The sequence below is a fragment of the Ammospiza nelsoni genome, chromosome 3 (genome assembly GCF_027579445.1).
Source record: "Ammospiza nelsoni isolate bAmmNel1 chromosome 3, bAmmNel1.pri, whole genome shotgun sequence".
Lineage (NCBI taxonomy): Eukaryota > Metazoa > Chordata > Aves > Passeriformes > Passerellidae > Ammospiza > Ammospiza nelsoni.
In genome coordinates, this window is record NC_080635.1 from 79,638,586 (window position 1) to 79,657,828 (window position 19,243).

General features: G+C 43.5%; 1 protein-coding gene across 3 annotated transcripts in view; it reads right to left on the reverse strand.

Annotated features, from left to right (window-relative positions):
• Nucleotides 1-19,243, reverse strand: part of HPCAL1 (hippocalcin like 1) — a 79,774-nt gene continuing 60,531 nt past the window's right edge. For all 3 annotated transcript variants that reach the window (XM_059468199.1, XM_059468198.1, XM_059468200.1), the window contains 3 exons: nt 5,425-5,827; nt 4,222-4,327; nt 1-1,202 (listed from right to left, as the gene is read on the reverse strand). In XM_059468199.1, the coding sequence (XP_059324182.1) occupies nt 1,105-1,202; nt 4,222-4,327; nt 5,425-5,802 (582 nt within the window). In that variant the 5' untranslated portion in view covers nt 5,803-5,827 and the 3' untranslated portion in view covers nt 1-1,104. The remainder of the gene's footprint in view (nt 1,203-4,221; nt 4,328-5,424; nt 5,828-19,243) is intronic.

The following is a 19,243-nucleotide window of genomic DNA, read 5'->3' on the forward strand; positions in this document are numbered from 1 at the left end:
TGACAAGAAAAGTAGTCTTTTATTTCAATTAATATTTCTTGGCATTAGGCAGATATTAAATAACACTGGAATGCACAAGACTATTAACATATCAACAGCAAAAGGGAGGAGGTGTAGCCAAGTTGAGAACAGCAGTGCCAGTCACGTCACCTTGGGGCACTCAAAAGCCATTTAACGCAGCAACCACCAGAAAGTAGGACTCCACTGAGAAATACAAAATGAGGATGAACTCCTTTCAGGTCTTTTGTTAATACAGTAATACCGGAATGACTGACAGTAAAAATGAACAAATATTTGCATTCAGGAATTAAACAGAGTGAAATATCCACAAACTGCTAGTCATGCATTTCTTTTGGAACAGCAATTTGCTAATGCATAAATATCACAAAAAAACAATCTCCAAGATCTGAATAAATCACAGACGACTAGAAGAAACAAAGCTTGAATTCTATTTTATGCCTTAAATAGATGACCTAAATATTTAAAATTTTACTTCACCATATATATATAATTTATATATATATTAAAAGAAAGTAAAGACCATTAGATAAGTGCAAGCAATTTTCCTCAAAAAGAAAATTGGAACCATGCCCAGGAAAGCTGCTTTTTTTTTTTTCTTTTTTTTTTTTTTAACTTTCCACTCCATTCAGTCCACTTTTTTTTATTTTCTTTTTTTTCCCCCAACATAGTAATTTCTGAAGCAAAATAAATTATCTACCATCTGCTATTTTGGGTAAAAGTCCTACCTAGCATCTTCTCGGGAACTACGGGAACATCACCTTTCTCACGGACTAAGTGAAGTGGTATCTTGCCAGCCATTGAACTCTCTCGTAGCTGCATGTAAACAAACCTTTCGAATAATGTTTCAAATGTGCAGAGTGAATGGTAATGTTACGGGGAAGCAGAACCGCAGCTGCCGCAGGAGAACTGCACTGGTGTTAGTGGGGGAGCGAGGGCTGGTTCGCTCGGACACACGCGCACACACACGATCCGGCAACGGGGTCTTATCCGTGAAGTGTGGAGGGATGGTTGAGAAGGCATCCGTTTGCGAGCAAAGCTTGAAGGACACAAGCCGAGGTTCTCTGAGCACACTGTCCGCTTTCATCAGAATTGGCTCGCGCTACTGGGGTCGCACTGTAACAACCGCACGATGGAGGGATCGCTCTTGGCACCTTTGATGAACTCTTCCAGCGACAGTTTACCTGACAGAGAGGACAACCAAAATGGAAATAATTTTTTAAAGAGTCAGTTGTTCCTGTCATCATTGCTGTAGCAGAGAATCCCTCCTCACCGAGGCAACGTAACATCTATTTAATCTATCGCAAAGGCATCGAGGGGAATTTAGCGCAATGCACAGCAGCTAAATCCTACTCAAGCCTTTAAGCCCAAATGCATTTTTCTTCTGCAAAACAATCCAGCATAATAATTGCTATTTCTTTGTTTAAAAAGACAGTCCCAAATCTAAAAACAACTGTTCCAATAATATTTGGCAGCTTTTTGCTCAGAACCAGACTATATGAATAACATGACACATGAACACAAGGTATGGTACCTGAACACATGTATGCTTTGAAATGATGTTTTTATTACAAACACTTGAAACCTAAATATTCCAAATATCCCCACTTTGTCCTCTTGTTTCTTGTGACATGTGGGGCTCAGCAGTCATGGCTTCTCTGGCATCTACAAGGTTGGATTGGGGTTTGAGCAACATGATCTAGTTCAAGATGTCCCTGCTCATTGCAGGGGTGTTGGGCTACATGACCTTCAAAGGCCCCTTCCAACCCAAATTATTCCATGATTCCATGACTTGCTGTGCCCTAGTGGGTGTACCTAGGAATAGGATGGTTTTGTTTTTTTCTTTTTTTACAAGCAAAGTCAGCCCTGGGGCACACCTACTGCTATGTGTTGCTCCTGAGCATTTCTGTTTTATACATCTTTAATTTAGGCCAGAGGAATTGACTTGGATAGACCTTGTAACAATCTGAGGTGCTGAAAATTGATCTCTGAAGGAGCAACCACCCCAGCATCCCCTGGCACCAACAATCCCATGGAATGTCATGGTACAGCAAGGAGGAAATATTCTATCTGGTCCTCCAGACCTCATGGTGGGGTCACCCAGCCCCCCAGCAGGTAGCTAGCACCAATACTCCCCTGCTCCAGCATTCATGGCAGAAATAGGATGTGGCAATATCAATGAACAAAGAAATTTTCCCTATGAAAACGAGGCAACAAGCAACCTGCTGCACCCCAGACACTAAACTGATTACTAAACATGTCTAGATTACTGGATATGTCTAGTAATCTCCCATCTAGCTTGTGTTCTCACCTACCCTACCCTCACACAACACCCCAGGGCTATCCTTACCCACCCCAAACTGCTATGCTCGAGACAGGAGCCACACACAAACATCCTATCCTGCACTTGGGAGCTGCCTGCTCCCACTTTTGGCCACATGCACCCAAAGAGAGAGAGAGGTACCAGCTCATTGTGCCAGTTTGCACCAGCCCCAGGAGAGATGGAAGAGGAATGACCCTGGTGGCCAGCACTGAAAACAGGTTGAACAGGGACGAACTCCTCTCCCAATAACAAGCAATAGGGCAAGAGAAAATGGCCTCAAGTTGCACCAAGGAAGGTTTAGATTGGATATTAGGAAAAATTTCTTCCCCAAAAGGGTTGTCAAGCATTGGAACAGACTGCCCAGGGCATTTAAAAGATGTGTAGATGTGGCACTTAGGGACATAGCTCTATGATTCCATGAATGAGCAAGCCTTCCTCTTAGAGAAATTACAGAAGCTCAAAAACCCATGGCACACTAATTTCTGGATTTTAAGCTAATGTTCCCAAACTAAGTGTTTTTAACAAAAGCAGAGGTCCCCTAATTATCAGGATATTTACTGGTTTGCCCTTTGCCCTGTATTACTTAAAAGCAAAGCCCAACTCAAAATCTATTTGCAATGCCCAACAGTCAGATGGGAAAGAAACATTTTCAGCCACCAGACACACATGTGCAGATGTTATTCCTTGGCACTGCATGGATTGCAGGGCTGATATTTTACTGGGAATAGGATGATTTTATTTCAGCAACAAAGTGCAACAGATAGAGGATGCATGGATATGGCAGATTTTGGGACTACTACTCTGTTACACATCTGCACACATTGCTACTTTCTGCAGACCAAGAATATTTTAATAATGTTATTTTAGGGCCCTCCACATGTTAAGCCAGGGGATGAAGTGCTAGTTTTGATTAAGTCAAAGGTAAAATACTTGAGGACTTCAGCAAGGCCAGGAATTTGCCCTGGGGACTGCAGTAGCAGACATCAAAATGCAGCCATAAAATCCTCTTAAATCAGACCCTTTATGTACATAAAATTGTATTTTTTCAAGTCTCCATATCTCAGTGCTACAATCAAGTCTTTGCTCTCACTGAGCACATCAATGGGACACAGTTCCTGACTGATGTGGGCAGTTGCCACCTCAGCCTCTGACAGGGTAATTCCCAGGCAAAAACTCCACCTCAACTGGGAATAAAGGAAACATGTCATCAGGCTGATGAAAAAAAGGAAATTGATCATTTTTTGCTTGTATTCTTCAAACCCAAGGAAATGAGCCAGCACAGGTGGAGGGGTTATGATGTGCGCATTGTCAGATAATTGATCAAGGAGCTCCACAACCTGGCTTGGGAGCTGCTACAACTCCCTGATGCTCAGTGCAACAGAGGTGTGTGACCATGTGTTTATACATGCCATAAACACACAGAGAAAATAAGTGTTATGGATCTGGGGAATTTTTGCTTTCATGTGCCCTGCCACATTCAGGACTCATGATATTGATGACAAACCCAGAAGTGCCACCCTATCAAGGGCAGTGGGAACAAAATCTTGTGCCAAGTTTGTGCTATGTCCAGAGAAAATAACCCAAAGACATGGGGATTTCAGAGGAGCCTTTGCAGAAGGGGATTAACCCATGAAATGCCAGGGAAGGACTGCTCCCCTATCAGCCCCCCAGCAGGAGAATTCACCCTCTGTTCACTGCTCAGTTATTCATCCTATTTATCATGGACCAAAGATACTCAACAAGGTGAGGCAGAGGCCAGAGGCACCAGTGGGGACATTCCTACCCTTTCTCCCCTCTCTCAAAATTCTGCCATCTACCACGGCTGGGCTAGAAAACCTCTATTTCCAGAGCTTAGGAAGGGGTGCCAGTGGCAATCCTACCGTCATTGTTTGTGTCCATCTGTCTGAAGATCTTGTCTGTTCGCTTCTCGGGAGTGGATTCATCCTCTGGCATTTTCATTACTGATGAAACCATTTTGTAAATTGCCTGAGTATTTAAAAAAAGTTTAAAAAAAGAGATATAAGAAAAACATAACCCAAATGATAAAGCATGGGACAGAGGAAAAGAATTTAAGCCTGTAGCAACAAAAAAAAAGACAGCTGACCCTGGCAGGCAGCTGCAGGACTTTATAAACCAAAATGAATGGGAATTTCTGACTGCAGCTTTTTCTTTTTTTTTTCTTTCCTGTATTCATTTGTGCTTCAAAAGAAGAGCTGGGTCAGTTTAACTGAAAGCCAGAGTCTAGATTAATGTATGAGCAGGACTGAGCTGAAATAGAGGAGACAATGGTGCAGCAGGGCTAAGCCAGCACCTCTTTGTCTGGCTCTCACCCTCCACCCAGTTGTATGTATGTATGTGGGGTGCTACATGGATTATGGCAAATATGAATACACAGCAATAGGGGTAGTTTGCCTTTGGGAATGGATAAGGAAATGCTTCTTCTGACTTACAAGAACATGAATAATGAGAAGTCCTCTTTAGAGTGTCTGCAGTCCTAGACTTTCACCTAAATTCTCCCACCCCAAGCATGAGGACCAGTGTCAGGGCACTGGCTGATGCATGACTCCCTTGCACTGCACAAGACACACATCTCAGCTGCACAGTGGGTGACAAGCAGCCACTGCTGAGGCCAAACCCCTGCAAGCATGTGGGGTAGGGGCGCAGGGGACTGTGCTGCCTGCCCCCACTACAGCCTGTGGTATACAGGTCCTCTGCCTTTGGGACACAAAGGCATGCTACAGCCTTTCATCCAGAGTTCATATTCCACATTTGAAGATTCAAAGCATTAACTCTGAGATTAATCAGGTCAACAGAATTTGCATTTAGGGTTTTTGATCCTGTGAACATCACACTAAGAAACCCCCAGAATTCTGGCTGCAGGCCAGCTGCACAAGTGCCCTGTTCATATCTCAGGCCTTTCCTCATCTGCATCTTGTAGGTCCCATCATGGGTCCTACAAAACCATGGGCTCAGGAGCCTTCCTGGGGCAGGAGTGACCCAGCTCAGCACATCCCTCATCTCCAGCTGTCTTCTGAAGAGGTTACATCACCACAAAGAAGATGTCCAATAGAGATAATGCTCACCTGCACTATTTCTAGCATTTCCCCACGGCTGATGTACCCGTTGCCATCCAGGTCGTACATACTGAATGCCCACTTCAGCTTCTGCTCCAGCTTGCCCCGGGAGGTGACGCTCAGGGCGATGATGAATTCCCTGAAGTCGATCGTCCCGTCGCCGTTAGTGTCAAAGGTGCGGAAGACGTGCTCCGCAAACTTCGACGCGTCGCCGTAGGGAAAAAAATTTGCATATATTTTTTTAAACTCTTCTACAGTCAAATGGCCCGTGGGGCAATCTTTTAGGAAGCCCTTGTACCACTCCTGCAGCTCGTGGTCTGTGAACTCGGTGTTCTCACGCAGGTCCTGGAGCACCTCGGGGCGCAGCTTGCTGTTCTGCTTCCCCATCCTCTTCTGGGTCTGGGTTCAGCAGCTGCAAAGCAAGAGAAAATCTGCCTGAGCTCCAGCCACACTAGGCAGAGGGGGCTGGGGAGAGGTAGAACCCTTCTAGAAACAGAGGGTCCCCCTGGGGCAAGGGGGTAAGAGGAGAAAAAGGATGCTATAAATCACCAGGAAAAGACTTCATTTAATTTGGCTTCCTTTCCTCTCCTCTAGGCTCTCTCAGTGACTAATATGCTGTGGAGGGGAAGGTAGTTCAGGAGGAAGTATTTCGGAAATATTCGTTCTTATTATTAATCCTTATTATGTGGCAAATAATAAAGCTCAGTATTTTAGTTCTGTGCTGCAGTCCCACTCCTCCATCACACGGCTTGCAATGCCCAGCTCTGGATTCCTCCACAGGCTGATCTGCTGCCATGACTGAGTGGGAGCGGGCAGGGACAGCAGCAGTGATGAAAAGACAAATTTATCTATTCAAAAGTGACAGTAAATGCAGCTGAACAAGAAGCAAGAAGGGCAGGTAGCTCCATGCCTGTCATGTTTGCATTGTCCTGATGCTCTTTGAAACCCTTTGGCTTATCCAGATTTTCCTCCCTCCCTGCATCCCTTGTCCCACAGCAGTGGGAGCTTGGTCCTGTATGGTGGGGCTTGGTTGGTGCTCCTTGTGGCACCTGAGGGTCACAGGAGGGTGCAGCAAGGGTAAGCTCAGCACAGCCCATGCTCAACAGCAGCACCCCAAAAGGCTTCTCCCTCTTTTTCTCAGCCATGAAGGCAGCATGAGCAGATGGATCACTGCTACAGCAGCACCAGCATAAGGGATTTCATCCTTTCCAGCCCTCCCAGAGAATTAGAGAATAAGGCTTTTTAAAGCAAAATGTTTGGCAAAGCAATTCTTTTCAAGTTTACTTGGGTTTATGCTTTTAGAGAAGCTTATTCAGTAGGTTCAATATTCCTTCACCAGGGCCAAAGCACATTTAAATCCAGGATTTCGTCAGGATATCAGGAGAGGGCTGGGTCTCTCCTCTCTCTTGACAATGCCTGTGTTGTGCCACACAAGGTGAGACTGCCTGGCAGTAAGAGAGCTCTTTCAGCAAAATGAAAGATGGTCAATCTGCACTTGTGCAACAACAGGAAATAAACAAAACCTTGATAATTTCTTACTTTTATCCCTTGCATTCTTTCATGGCTACCTAGCAATATCAAACTGTGCTGCCGAGCTAGAGGTTGAGTTGCATGTCCTTCCTTACATTCAAGAAGTTTATTCACAAGTGTGCACAAACTCCTGTGACTGGTTTGCATAAATGATGTTTCTCTGCACAGACTGTTGTGCCTGTTGGGTTTGCTCAGAGCCAATGCAGAAGACAGGTTAGTAATAGGCCAACACTGCAGACTACCTGAAAACTGCAAGAGCTGAGCTGCAAAGCATGCAGAAACCAGGAAAAACAGGGGCTAAGCACTTCCCAGAGAGTAAAAATTCCAAGCATGCATAAGAACCCAAAAGAATTTAAAATGCTAAAGGTCAGCAAAAAATAAGCTGCTCTACAGCAGAATGTAAGCTTGTTTTATTTGTATTCCATTTAGTCTGTGCACTGCCTCAGCAATGTAAAAAATCCACATCCTGCTCTGTGGCTTAATGCTCAGAGACAAACAGCTGCTCGTTAGTTCCGTGCATTAACGGACAACTGTGTTATCATTAGCACTTCTGTTTTCCAGAAAAGCTGCCAATACTTCAACTCCAAAGCTTTATTTTTGTCGATTATATTGCAGAGTTTTCTCCACATACCTGACATGCCTCTGCTTGCTCCCAACATGCAGGGATGTTACAGCTCCTGGTCGCTGCCAGCATCACCCCAGGAGAGCATCAGGCTGCCCTCCAGTTAAACCACTAACTCTCAGCCACTGCCACTGCCTTTCCATCTTCCAATCTTCTCTGCCCCAGATAGTCATCCTTGCAGTGCCGAGGGCAGAAAACACAATATTCCAGTCTGCTGAAGTCAAATTGCAGAAAAGAGCAGCTTGGAGCAAATAATAGATCAGATGTGATACATTTTTTTAAAGAGCAGAAATTGTAATAGTATGTTCCTCTCCTTGAGTGAGGAGGTGTCTGCAGTTTCCAGCCTTCAGTGAGCCCCTCCACTTCATGATTCCCAGATGCTTTGTAACAAGTAGTGTCTGGAAAAGCAGTCCCTGCCTTACCAACCAGTGCCTCAGAATTCCCTGGGAGAGGGGCAGGAGGAACAGCAGAGCCCACTTAACACATAAGCAGAAGTTGCCTCAGCTTTATTGACTCTCAGGGTTAAGGACTGCAAAACTTTCAACTGGTAGTTAAAAGTGGTTTGAAAAGGTTTAATATAATTTCTCCCTATTGCTGTAGTATCTTTATCATTCCTGTTCCCTTGAAAAATAGACACCCCTAGACAACAGAGGTAGGGTAATCATTCTAGATTAATAGAATAAATAAATAAATCTAGAACTAGATTTCACTATTTCTCCTAGTGGTAGATACATCTTGTTATTTGAAGAGATGCTCATTAAATATCAGCTTCAAAAGCTTTATATTCAAGCAATCTTTGCATTCAAAAAATTACAGGCCCTTTCAACCCTTCCTCCTCTTTCACATCACTTTATATCAGAAGATGTGCAATGCTCTGAACACAACCTTTTTTTGCATATGAGCTTTCTGAAAGGCTTCATAACATGTTCAGCCCAAATGCAATCCTGCAGTTGTAACCAATTTCATGTGAATAATTAAATAACCAACATTAACATTAATTTATTAAAGCCCATCTAAAAAAACCAGCTTTGATTTAAATTGTGTTGCAGGTAGCTCCTTCAAAATGAAATGCCTAAATATCTCATTAATCATGACAGCAACCCCTGCTGCTGGCATCCAACTGACATTTCATTCGATTGCTATAAAATGCTTTCATCAAATCACTTTCCAGAGGCTCAGCAGCTGATTTAGCCACAAGACCACTCAGAGGATGGCTGCTAATGGAAATCACAGGGAGCAGGGCTGGGATGCTCTGGTCAGTCCTGTGATTAGGGCTGTGTTTTGTTGCTTTTTTTTTAACGAGCCTTTACCAGCTAAATCACTTTTTGCAGTGGGTGTAGAAAGCAAAGCAGAAGAGACATCCTTGCACCCAATATTGCCCTGGGCAGTTAGCAGAGACCTAACTCCAGTATGGCTTGCCTTTCCCTCAATTCCCATCACACCAGGGTGAAATCCAGGGAAGAGATATCACATACACTGCAGCAAGGTCTGTCCCTGCTTTCCTTGACAAGCAAAAGCCCTCAGAGCATCTGGCACTATCACAGCAGTAAGAAAAACAATCCAAGGAATGCCCTTGAGGTGATCAGACAAGGAGCATCTTGGTTGTCTAAATGCAGAGCTGAGGCCTTAGCAAGTCAATCACTGCTCGTGAAAGAGACCCCGGCCATGTAAGGCTTAAACAGGGGGAAATGCAGATGAACTTTTGTTCCAGTTTCATACCAAAATTTTTGTTAAAATTATGTGGTGCCTGTTCTAATTCTAATTAATTCTAGCCGGGCTCAAAACCAAGCTGCCAGAGAACTCCCACCTGAATGTAACCTCTGTCCTTCTAGGCTTACAAAAAATCAGCAATAATCTCATAGCAAAAGCCCAATAATGAGCAAAAAGGTCTTTTACTGAGGCAAAGACACACACTGGTGTCCTGGTTTCAGCTGGGGCAGTGTTCATTTTCTTCCTAGTAGCTGGCACAGGGCTGTGTTTTGGATTTGAGAATGAAAATAATGTTGATAGCACGCTGAAGTTTTAGTTGCTGCTGAGCTGGGCTCACCCCAAGTCAAAGACTTTCTCAGTTTCCTGTGCTCTGCCAGTGAGAAGGTGCTCAAGAAATATGGAGGGAGCACAGCCAGGACAGGTGCCCTGAAGTGAACAAGGGGATATCACTCCATGCTGTCATGGTCAGAATATAACTTGGGGGGATTGTCAGGGCAGAGGGCTGATCACTGCTCAGGGATGCACTGGGCACTGGGCAGCAGCTGATGAGCAATTGTACTGTGCATCCCTTGTTTCTCTTGGATGTTACCCCTCTCTCTGTTTTTATTATCTCCCTTTTCACTACAATTGTTATCATGATTACTATAATAATATTTTCTTTTATTTCAGTTATTAAACTGTTCTGATCTCAACCCACAGATTTACCTTTCCCCCTCAGTTCTCATCCTCGTCCCACTGCGGGCTGGGGTTAAACCACCAGATTGGGTCGTACAGCACTGGGTAACTGTAGCAAAGTCTGAAACAGCTAATGTAGCAATTCTGTGTTTTTACCGACAGATGGACTGGCTGTCAGTTTCCCCACACTAAAGTACTTGAAATACTTGTAACAAAGCTCAGTGCATCCCACTTTCACAAGAGCCCTCTGTCAACCACCAGTCACAGCCGGTAGAAGTGTGTTTTGACCATGTAACCCAGAAAGCCAGAGACCAAACCAGCTTTTTACTGCAAAGCTTGTGAAAGCAAAACTGCCTTGAAATGAGCTCATCATGGAATCCTCTCAGTGAATCAGTTACGGCTGCAAAAGGAGGAATAACTCCTTAGAGAAGTATTTCCTTGTGCAAACCCCCTTGGATACTAATTTAGTGCTAATAAAAAGAGGAAAATTGATGAAATGCCTGTCTATAAGACAGAGGTGCTTTCCAGCTGAGAAAGACAGTGCACAGAGAAACAGAACAAATACTCTTCATATTATCTGAGCTATCTGCTTTGCAGGGGGCAAGTGTAGCATCATTTCTCTTGAGGTGCTCACTTATAAAGCAGAGTAAGTGTGTCAAATCTGTTACAGTCATGAAGCTGCTCCATGACTGCAGGAGCCCAAAGAAAATGAACAGCATAAGCCAGGCAGCAAACATTGCTCTGGGTTGGTCTGAAATGCAAGAACCATTTAAACAGGGGTGGAATATTTTTTTATTAAAATACCTAAAGCATCAGACTTGTCACTGAGGCTCTATCTTTAAAAGTTTGATCCTTGTATTAAAAAAACAAAAACAAAACAAAAAACCAACAACAAAAAACTCCCAAACAAATAAGCAAACAAAACCCCAAACAAAAGCCCCACAAACAAACAACAAAACAAACCAACCAAACAACACACCACAAAAAAACTCCGCACAGGCAGTCCTAAGGCAAGCCCGAGGCACTGAAGATGTGTGCTGGCACAGTTCAGGAGCACACCCTTGAGAGTACATTTCCTGCATGGGCAGCAGCAGCTCTCACCAGCTCAGCCACACACAGAGGTGCTCAGGAAGCCTCCAGCTCCTGCGGGCCAAGCTCTAAAAGAGAGATGGGCTCCCACACACCCCAGCTAGTGATGGTAGGTAAAAAATGATCGTGCAGCAACAGGCTGCAAAACAGGATTATAACAACATCCTCTGGACCGTGCTTTGCCGAGGGCTGCTCAGGGGTTCTGATCTGAGCTGGGGATGGGGGGAAATGTGCAGTTCCATGGGCTGGGACAGATAATGAACTCCAGAGTGAAGAGCAGATTTTGTTACATGTTTTAATGTCAGTATCCTAAGCAACCAGCGTTGCAACAGACAAGGCACAGGATATACAAATACGTTGCTATAGATATCTGGTCCTGCCTGGTAAACTCGTGTGAACTTCTTTCCTGCCCTGCGGCAAAAGCTGACACCCACATACCAGCCACTGCTGCACCTGTCACATTTTCCCAGGCTGCAGACAGGGGCCCAAAGTAACACCTTTTGATAAAGTCTGAATTGCAAAAAGGCTTATCTTCACCTCTTGAAAAGCTAATAATTTAGCAGTGAGATAAAAGAAATATCTTAATCAATAATGCCACAAAAAATTCAAAGCCTGCAGGGTTTGAGATGCAAAAGGCTCCTGTCAAGAGGGGCTGAAGCTGCTTCTGTTGCTGCCTTCGGGGAAACAGAAGGAAAAACAAAAACTGACAACTGAAGAAAAGACCAGCCTAAATAAATAAATGATCTTTTTAAATTTTTCACTTTCAGTAACTAATTCTGCTTTTACTTATATAAGAAACATTGCTTATTTGCAACTCACTTTCAAGTTTAATCCTTTTCAGAAGTTTATTAAAAACAGTGCGTGAAGGGGAAGGACCACTCAATGTACCACCCACATTTCAGTTTCAGAAAACTCAGTAACAATTCACATATGCTCATTGAATGTCCTTCGAAAGGTAGAGTGAATTGGTAAAGAGACCTCGAGCCACCTCACTGTGTGAGTTTACCCATAAACACATACCCAGGAACTACATGGTCTTGAAAACCTGATTCCATGTCTGGGATGAAAATCCATTAAAAATAACCACCTACCCCTCACCTTGCCAAAGAACAATATAATTACAAATTCTCCAACCCTGCAAACAGCTATGTGAGACAAAGGCTGGCACAGTCATTTCACAGAGTCAGCTGCAAAGGCTGAAACAGAATAAATTCGCTTGGAGGTGTCTGGGTTGCTCCCATCTATTGAAGTCACTGTGTTCAGGATTATATTCCTGATTTACAGGGAAAAATCAGTTAGTCACTGACATGGAGCATCAGTACATTAACCTGAGAACCATTTTACATTCGGATCACAAGTGTGTGGTGAAGAGGCACTTGCAGATCCCTGTGGCAGCATCTTCCCAGGTGCTGGAGTCACTGCAAAGAGTGTGGGGATGCTGACACCTGCTGCACCCATTGCTGCCCACTGTGCCCACCAACACCGGCCCCCACCAGCAGAGGAGAGTTTGCCATGGATCACAAACTACCCCCAAACATCCATGAGTTGTTGCTAGTGAGTAATAAACGAGACCCATGTTGGGACCAGAAACATGGCAATTCTTTGGAGAGCTCTCCGTGATGTTCTCCATCTCAGGGAGAAGAGCTTATTACTGTAAAGGGCAAATATTCCCAATGCAGTAAGAAAAGCACAGAAATATTTCAAGTAAATTAGGAAATTGGGTTAATTTGGGTGGGAGCAGTTTGGGCAGTAATGCAGCCTGTGATTGCAGACAGGAAAAGAAAATCATGAGTGGATTTTCCTCATCTCCTCCCTTTGTCCTTTCTTTTTAAACAAAACCAAGGGAGAAGCAGCCAGTCCTATTTTTTTCAGATGCTGTGCAAAGCTGGCAAGGCTTAAAAAAATTACAGTTTGTTTACACAATATTGCAGATCAAGGAAAACATGTCTGCACAATGTCTTAGTGCACAAGGTCTTTTTCTGAGAAGGTTGGGTTGCATGAGGAAAAACCCACGTCATGTTCACTGAATATAGTATTGTAATACATAATTTTTAATAAAACTCATTGAATGCTGGCCTGCAGGATAGGGGAAGGATCCTGATGGGAACTGGGAAATCAGAGAGAACACTTTTAGAAAAAGAGAAGAAAAGTGACAAAGATTAGCACAAGGCAATGTGTTGATAATATAATTAAAACCACAGAAGTAGCACAGTTGGGCTGTTTTTCATTAGATTTTAGAAGTTTCCTATGATACATTTATTTAATTGACGAAGGTAAATCACAGAAAAATTCTCTACAGAATAATCACAGCCCTGAGAGAAAGGAATCCAGATTAAATTTCAGAATAATTAGTCAAACTCTGTCAGTAAGAAGAGCCAACCAATGCCACCTGAGCTAATTCCACAGCATCAGAGCCACTCCTGTGGAGAAGATGGAGAGTTTGGGGACAAGGACACTGGCTAACTAGACAATGACAGATGATACCCAGCCCTCAGGCATGGTCTGCAAGACCATCCTCACTGCTAATGATACCTAAATAAAAAAACAAGGAAAAGATCTGACATCCTTTCATTCCCCAGCTGCAGGTACTGTGCTGAGATATGGGGCAATTAAGGGCATTTCAGGGTAGCTACTTTGAAAAAGAGCAGGGAAGAGAGTTGGGCTTGCTTTCAAAGAGTGAAAAGAAACGTTTTTATTTAACTAAAGAAGCTTTCTTTAGCAGGTGTATCTTTAGTGAAAATGATGCCTTGAGAGGCTACCTAGAACAGAGGCTAGACAGTGTTAAAGGAATAAAGTATGTACTTATTTAAAAGGCCTTTGAAGGACCCACCTTGGGCAGTACAAGTGCCCAGCTGAGGCTACACCCAAGATGGACTCCAAGTCACGAGTTTTTACACTTTTATAAGTTTTGGTCCATTTACATATTGGGGTTAATTGTCCAGTTACAGCTTCGGGTTATGAAGTCCCATCCTCCCAGTTTGCTCTCCTCAATTTGCTGTTGATGATAGTTTTTGGGCCTGAAACTGCAACAGTGTCCTTGGCTCTTGGCTGGAAAGGGATTGTTTTGTCTGACTAAACTCTGAGGAGAACTTGCTAACACTTCACATGAAGTTCAGAGTTAGACACTAATGCAGTACAGAATCCGGATAAAATGAAAGCTAAAACTTAAGGCATCAAAAATATGCTACAAAATGTGGCTTTGGAGATATGCCAATCAGCTACCTCTAACAAAAATTCAACATTAACTGAAAGTATTAAGATATACTGGAGGGGGAAAAAAATCAACCAAAAGAGAAAGATTCTTTGTTACTAACATGTTCAATGTCCAAATTCACAGCTATGGCTAACAATTTTTACTACTAATACACAGGTTGGTTTTGTTCCAAAAATATGACATCTAATATATATGCACCCATTTATTTTATTAATATAGGTTTCTAAAGTACCTTTTTTTAAATTTTGATCATCACTTCAAAATAGCACAAAAGCCACTAGTTAAATTTCTTGTAAAAATACTAAAACAAAATTTTTCTCAAAACAGTATTTTATTTCCCCTTCAGTGGTAAATAATAGTAATCAAATTGCTTCACAGCTTTATCTTCCTGTTTGTTGAATGGAAAAATCACTGAAGTTTCAAATCTAATAGCAAACCTAGAGTTTAACTTTCCTAGATTTTTCTCCTTACAGAGATGTGAATTAAAAACTGAGAGTGAAATAACTACATGAGAACAGCATCCCACTCATAAGGAAGGAACCTGGTTCTGCTGGATGCAGCAATTCAAGGAGCAGAAGACCAAATCTGCTGGCAGGAATCAGCCCGAGCTCTAGAATACCTAAGGATATTACTCAAGTTGGTGCATGTGACTGTACCAATCTCTCAGGGATTTTTCAAAATTAACTTTTAGAACCAGGGAGCCAAAATTACAGTGACTACTATCCTGTGCAGAAAAGCCATGGCCCCTGGACAAAGTGTCACACCAGGAACATGATGCAAGGTTTGTGTTCAGGTTATTATCAGGGCAGCCTTTGTGCCTTGAGAACACAATGGCAGGCACCTTGTGTTGGATTATAGCAACATTTATGGTGGGATGTGGACACCCAGCTGTCCTGCACTGTTCTGCTGTCCTGCCCATGCCAAGGCACACCCAGGCTGGTGGCTCCCCGTTTGCCCAAGGCAGTGCCTTGATGGTGTGAACTCCAGAGCAAATGATCACAGGGATGAGCATGGTGCTCCTGTGAGGTGGATCCCAAACACAATGGGCCCTTTTGAGCAGCAGTGATATGACAAACCATCTCTCTGGCCATGCATGATGCTCAGGGATGTAATAATACCTTCTCTCACCTGTCACTTCAGCTTCCATCATTAAAAATGGGAGAGGTATCTCCAGAAAACAGCAAACAATATGATTTTGTGACTAGTTCCTCTAAAATCCCTACTAAAATGGGCACCATGACTTCACTGAGCTGTCAGAGAGCACTGACTGGACTCTCCCAGCTGTCAATACCAAAGCAAGAGGAGGCTGGTGCAGCAGCATGGCAGGACACCTCCAGTCCCAGCCCACACATTTAGTAGCTGCAACTTCCATTAATCCTGAACACTCAAGAGTTTGATTTGCTCTTAAGTGCATTCACTATAAATTATGCAGAAGAACAATATGACTGTCTGCCTCCAAGAAAGGGAGTGCTTCATATCAGAGGAGAAAGAAGAGATGCTGGTAATTTTAGGGGCACCAAGAACAGCCCTACAGAAATCCTTTCTCTCTTCTGGCATTTCTGTGTAGCATTGAACACTTCAATGCAAATCATCTTGGAAGCAAATCATGCAATCTGCACTCAAGACATCACTTTTCTCATTAACCTCCACCACAGGGCTCCATCCCCAGCAATACCCACACCAAATGTGTTTTTCTGAGCACTGTGGGTGAGGGCTGCCTGGAGCTGAGCCTTTGTTAGCAAGCTGGGTAAGAAACAAATGGAAAATCAAATCATGCTGAATTTTATATTTATATCTAATTGATGCCAGTAGCGGCCAAATGGGTGTATTTTCTTCCCTAACTGGGTATAGTAACAGGAAGGAGATGTGATAGTTTTGAAGCAGGAAGCATCCCAACAGGCGTGGGATGAGAAGAGCTGACCTGCACCTGAGACCACATGTGGGGCACATCCTGTCCCACTGCCTTGGTGCCGCATCGGTGAAGGTCTCGATTGCAAAAACAGGAAACCTGTCTTCTCTCAACACTGATGCTGAAGATGGACTTTCATGTTCACATGAGGAGAAGGGGATGAGGGAGAAAATCTGCTCCTGATATCCCCTTTAAATTGCTCTCTCAGGTGGAAGGATCTTCATGAACTTCATTTTACCAAATGCAAAAAGGTGCCTAATCCGTAAGGTTTTAACATATCAGGCCATGGACAGATAAGCTTTCCTGGGTATGGCCAAAGCAGGTGGTCAGGATACTGATCTCAGCCATTTTGTAACATCTTAATTTATCACTCTGGTCTCTGAAAAGACCCTAAAATACATCTGGTATCAACTACTAGTCTGCTCCACTTCTAATGGGACTAAAAAAATCCTACTCAACCAAATTCTGCATCTTTTGCAAACCAAGATCCACACTAGGCTGATATTTTTGGTTTGTTTTTTTTTTTTTTTTAAGTTTCCCTTCACCAAGGATAACATTATCTATTTTCCTGGAAGCTTTCAGCAACTTTTCTGCAGGAGGAGAAGGTATCCTGTGCAAGAAACCATGTCAACAAGATCTTTCCGTAAATGCGACGTTTGCGTAAGATCAACACAATAATTTATCATTTATTTTTTCCTCTTGAAAGGAACAGGAAAAAAGTGTTTAAAGGCTGTGGCAGTGGTTAAAAGGAGGGCTCTGCTGGTGGAGGATGGTGCAGGAATTGAAAGTTTCTGAAGTGATGCCTTCTCCTGGGGGGTGCACACACATCTTTCAGCACACAACAGCAAGGCCGCTTCCCTTTGCCTTCAAGCCTGCTAACGGCTCTTTGTTGGCACTACATACATTAAAAAAGGGAAGGCCAGCAAATGTACCACCCTCAGGGTCAGAGGAGTCAGTTCTACAACTGATAGAGATGTTTGGACACTGGCATTGGGGGAGAGGTTCCTGCCAGAGGAGGATGAAGTTTTATTTGCTCAGCTGAAGCGAGTCTGGACTATGGAAGAACCAGGTAAATCCTCCAACTGACACTCTCCCCTGGCTGAGCCTGTCATTCAGACTCTTCTTACTCCCCTGCAAACACAGGCATGATCCTGCTCCTGGACTTCTCTGAGATAAACACAGCATAACAGAAATAACCCCACATTTCCCCACCCCTGCTCTGAAGAGAATAAGCAGTAGTACATTAAAAGCATTTTAGGCTCTTGCTTTCTTGTGCCTAACGTTATTTTTTTAGCTTCTTGGCCCTCTGTGGCAGAGATCATGACTTGTCAGACTTATTTTGAGACCTCCTTTAAGTTTCACAACTAAAAGTCAGTGGCAAAAATCAAATAGCCTCCCAAAGGAAGGTCGACCCCCATATTTCCTCTGCAACTGACATTTCCAACTACAGGAGGATGGTGGGGCAGAGTAGACAGATGGGCATTTATACATGCCATAGCTCAGGACAGAGCTCTTCAGCATTTGGTGCCCAAACTGTGTTTTAGAAAAGGAGAGGAGCTGCAGCTAGGGATGACCCTGCTGAACAATAGCACACAGCTCTGGCTGCATGCTGGGTTTTGGAGCGACTCCAAGCAGGGTGGGACTGTAAGAAAGTGGACAAAAGCTTTGGATAGAGATCTACAGGGAGGAAGCGCTTCCTACTTCCTCCACAGAAAGGACCAGGGCTTTAAATAAACCTCCTCCTGAGCTCTGCTGAAAGAAAGTCCTGCCTGACTGGGACCCAGCTGAAGGCTGATGGGGCTCTCCTAGGGAACTCTGCTGCCCTGCTGGAGTTTCCAGCAGGCTGGTGGGAAGTGGGGGAGGGCTGCCCACAACCCCATTGTGACTGGCATCAACCAGACAAAAAAGCCTGTAAAACCTCTGACAGGGCTTTCAGCTCTGCCACCAAAGGTGCAGAGCCAGACTTGCCCATCAAGCACATCTTTTGAAGAAAAAGGTATATCAAAGTGTACATTTACACTTTGTAAAGCCATTGCAACATCATGCCATTTCTCAGACCCATTTACCCTTTAGCCCTTTCTTGTGTGGCCTATGAGGCTGCAGCAGCACGTTTATTCTGATGGACAGAGACATTCAATCTGTTCCATCCCCCTCAGCTCCTTTCCACCTTCCCCACCTCTGCAGCTACATGGGATCTTCCAGCCTTGCCTCTCTCCTTCCTCTCACATGGTTCCACACACAGACCATAAACATGGGAGCCAGGATTGGAAGCAATACTGACAAGAAAATGACTGGCACTTACAAAAAACCATCCCCCTCCTAACAAATACCAGTGGAATATTTACTTTGCTTGGATGTAACAGAATCAGACCCTAAATACAATAATGCATACTTGCAAACATCCAGATCTTTCCTCTGTACAGTACCACATCAATTATCTTATCCATCCATTTTAGGGTACATATTAGTTGTAATAACCCCAAGCTTCCCTGTTCTCCATCCTGAGCATCAGCCCACAGCAAGAAGCCTGTTTGTTGTTTTTCAACCTGTCCTTAGTCTGCTAGAGCATCCATTGATTATAACCCAAAAGAAGACCTGTGCTGTGCCAAAATTGCTAAAATTTACATCTCAGACATTTTCAGTGGTGTGAAGATTTAATAACAGAAAATAAGAGAGAGAAGGAAGGAAACTACAGGTCTGAAAAGTATCAGGCTAGACAGATTAAGAAGCAATGGGGAAAAAATATATCCCAAATTATATTCTCACAACAAAAACAAAGCTACAGGCAGGTCAGAAAGAACTGAGTTGTGCATACATTTCTGGAACAGTAAGAAATGGCTTTGCCATTTCTTCAATGGGATTCATGGGATCAAATAAGTAAATTTCACATTCCTGGAGGAAAACAATTATTTCATTAATGTCTTTGCACAAAGCAATTACCCAGCAGTTTGGAACAGACATCTGTGATACTGACCTGCTGAGACAGACATTGAAATTGTACTTGGTCCAAATTTGTGAGAGAAAGTTCTCTCCTGCTCTACAAAGGAGCAAAAGAGTCAAAACTACTTCTTGTAGCAAT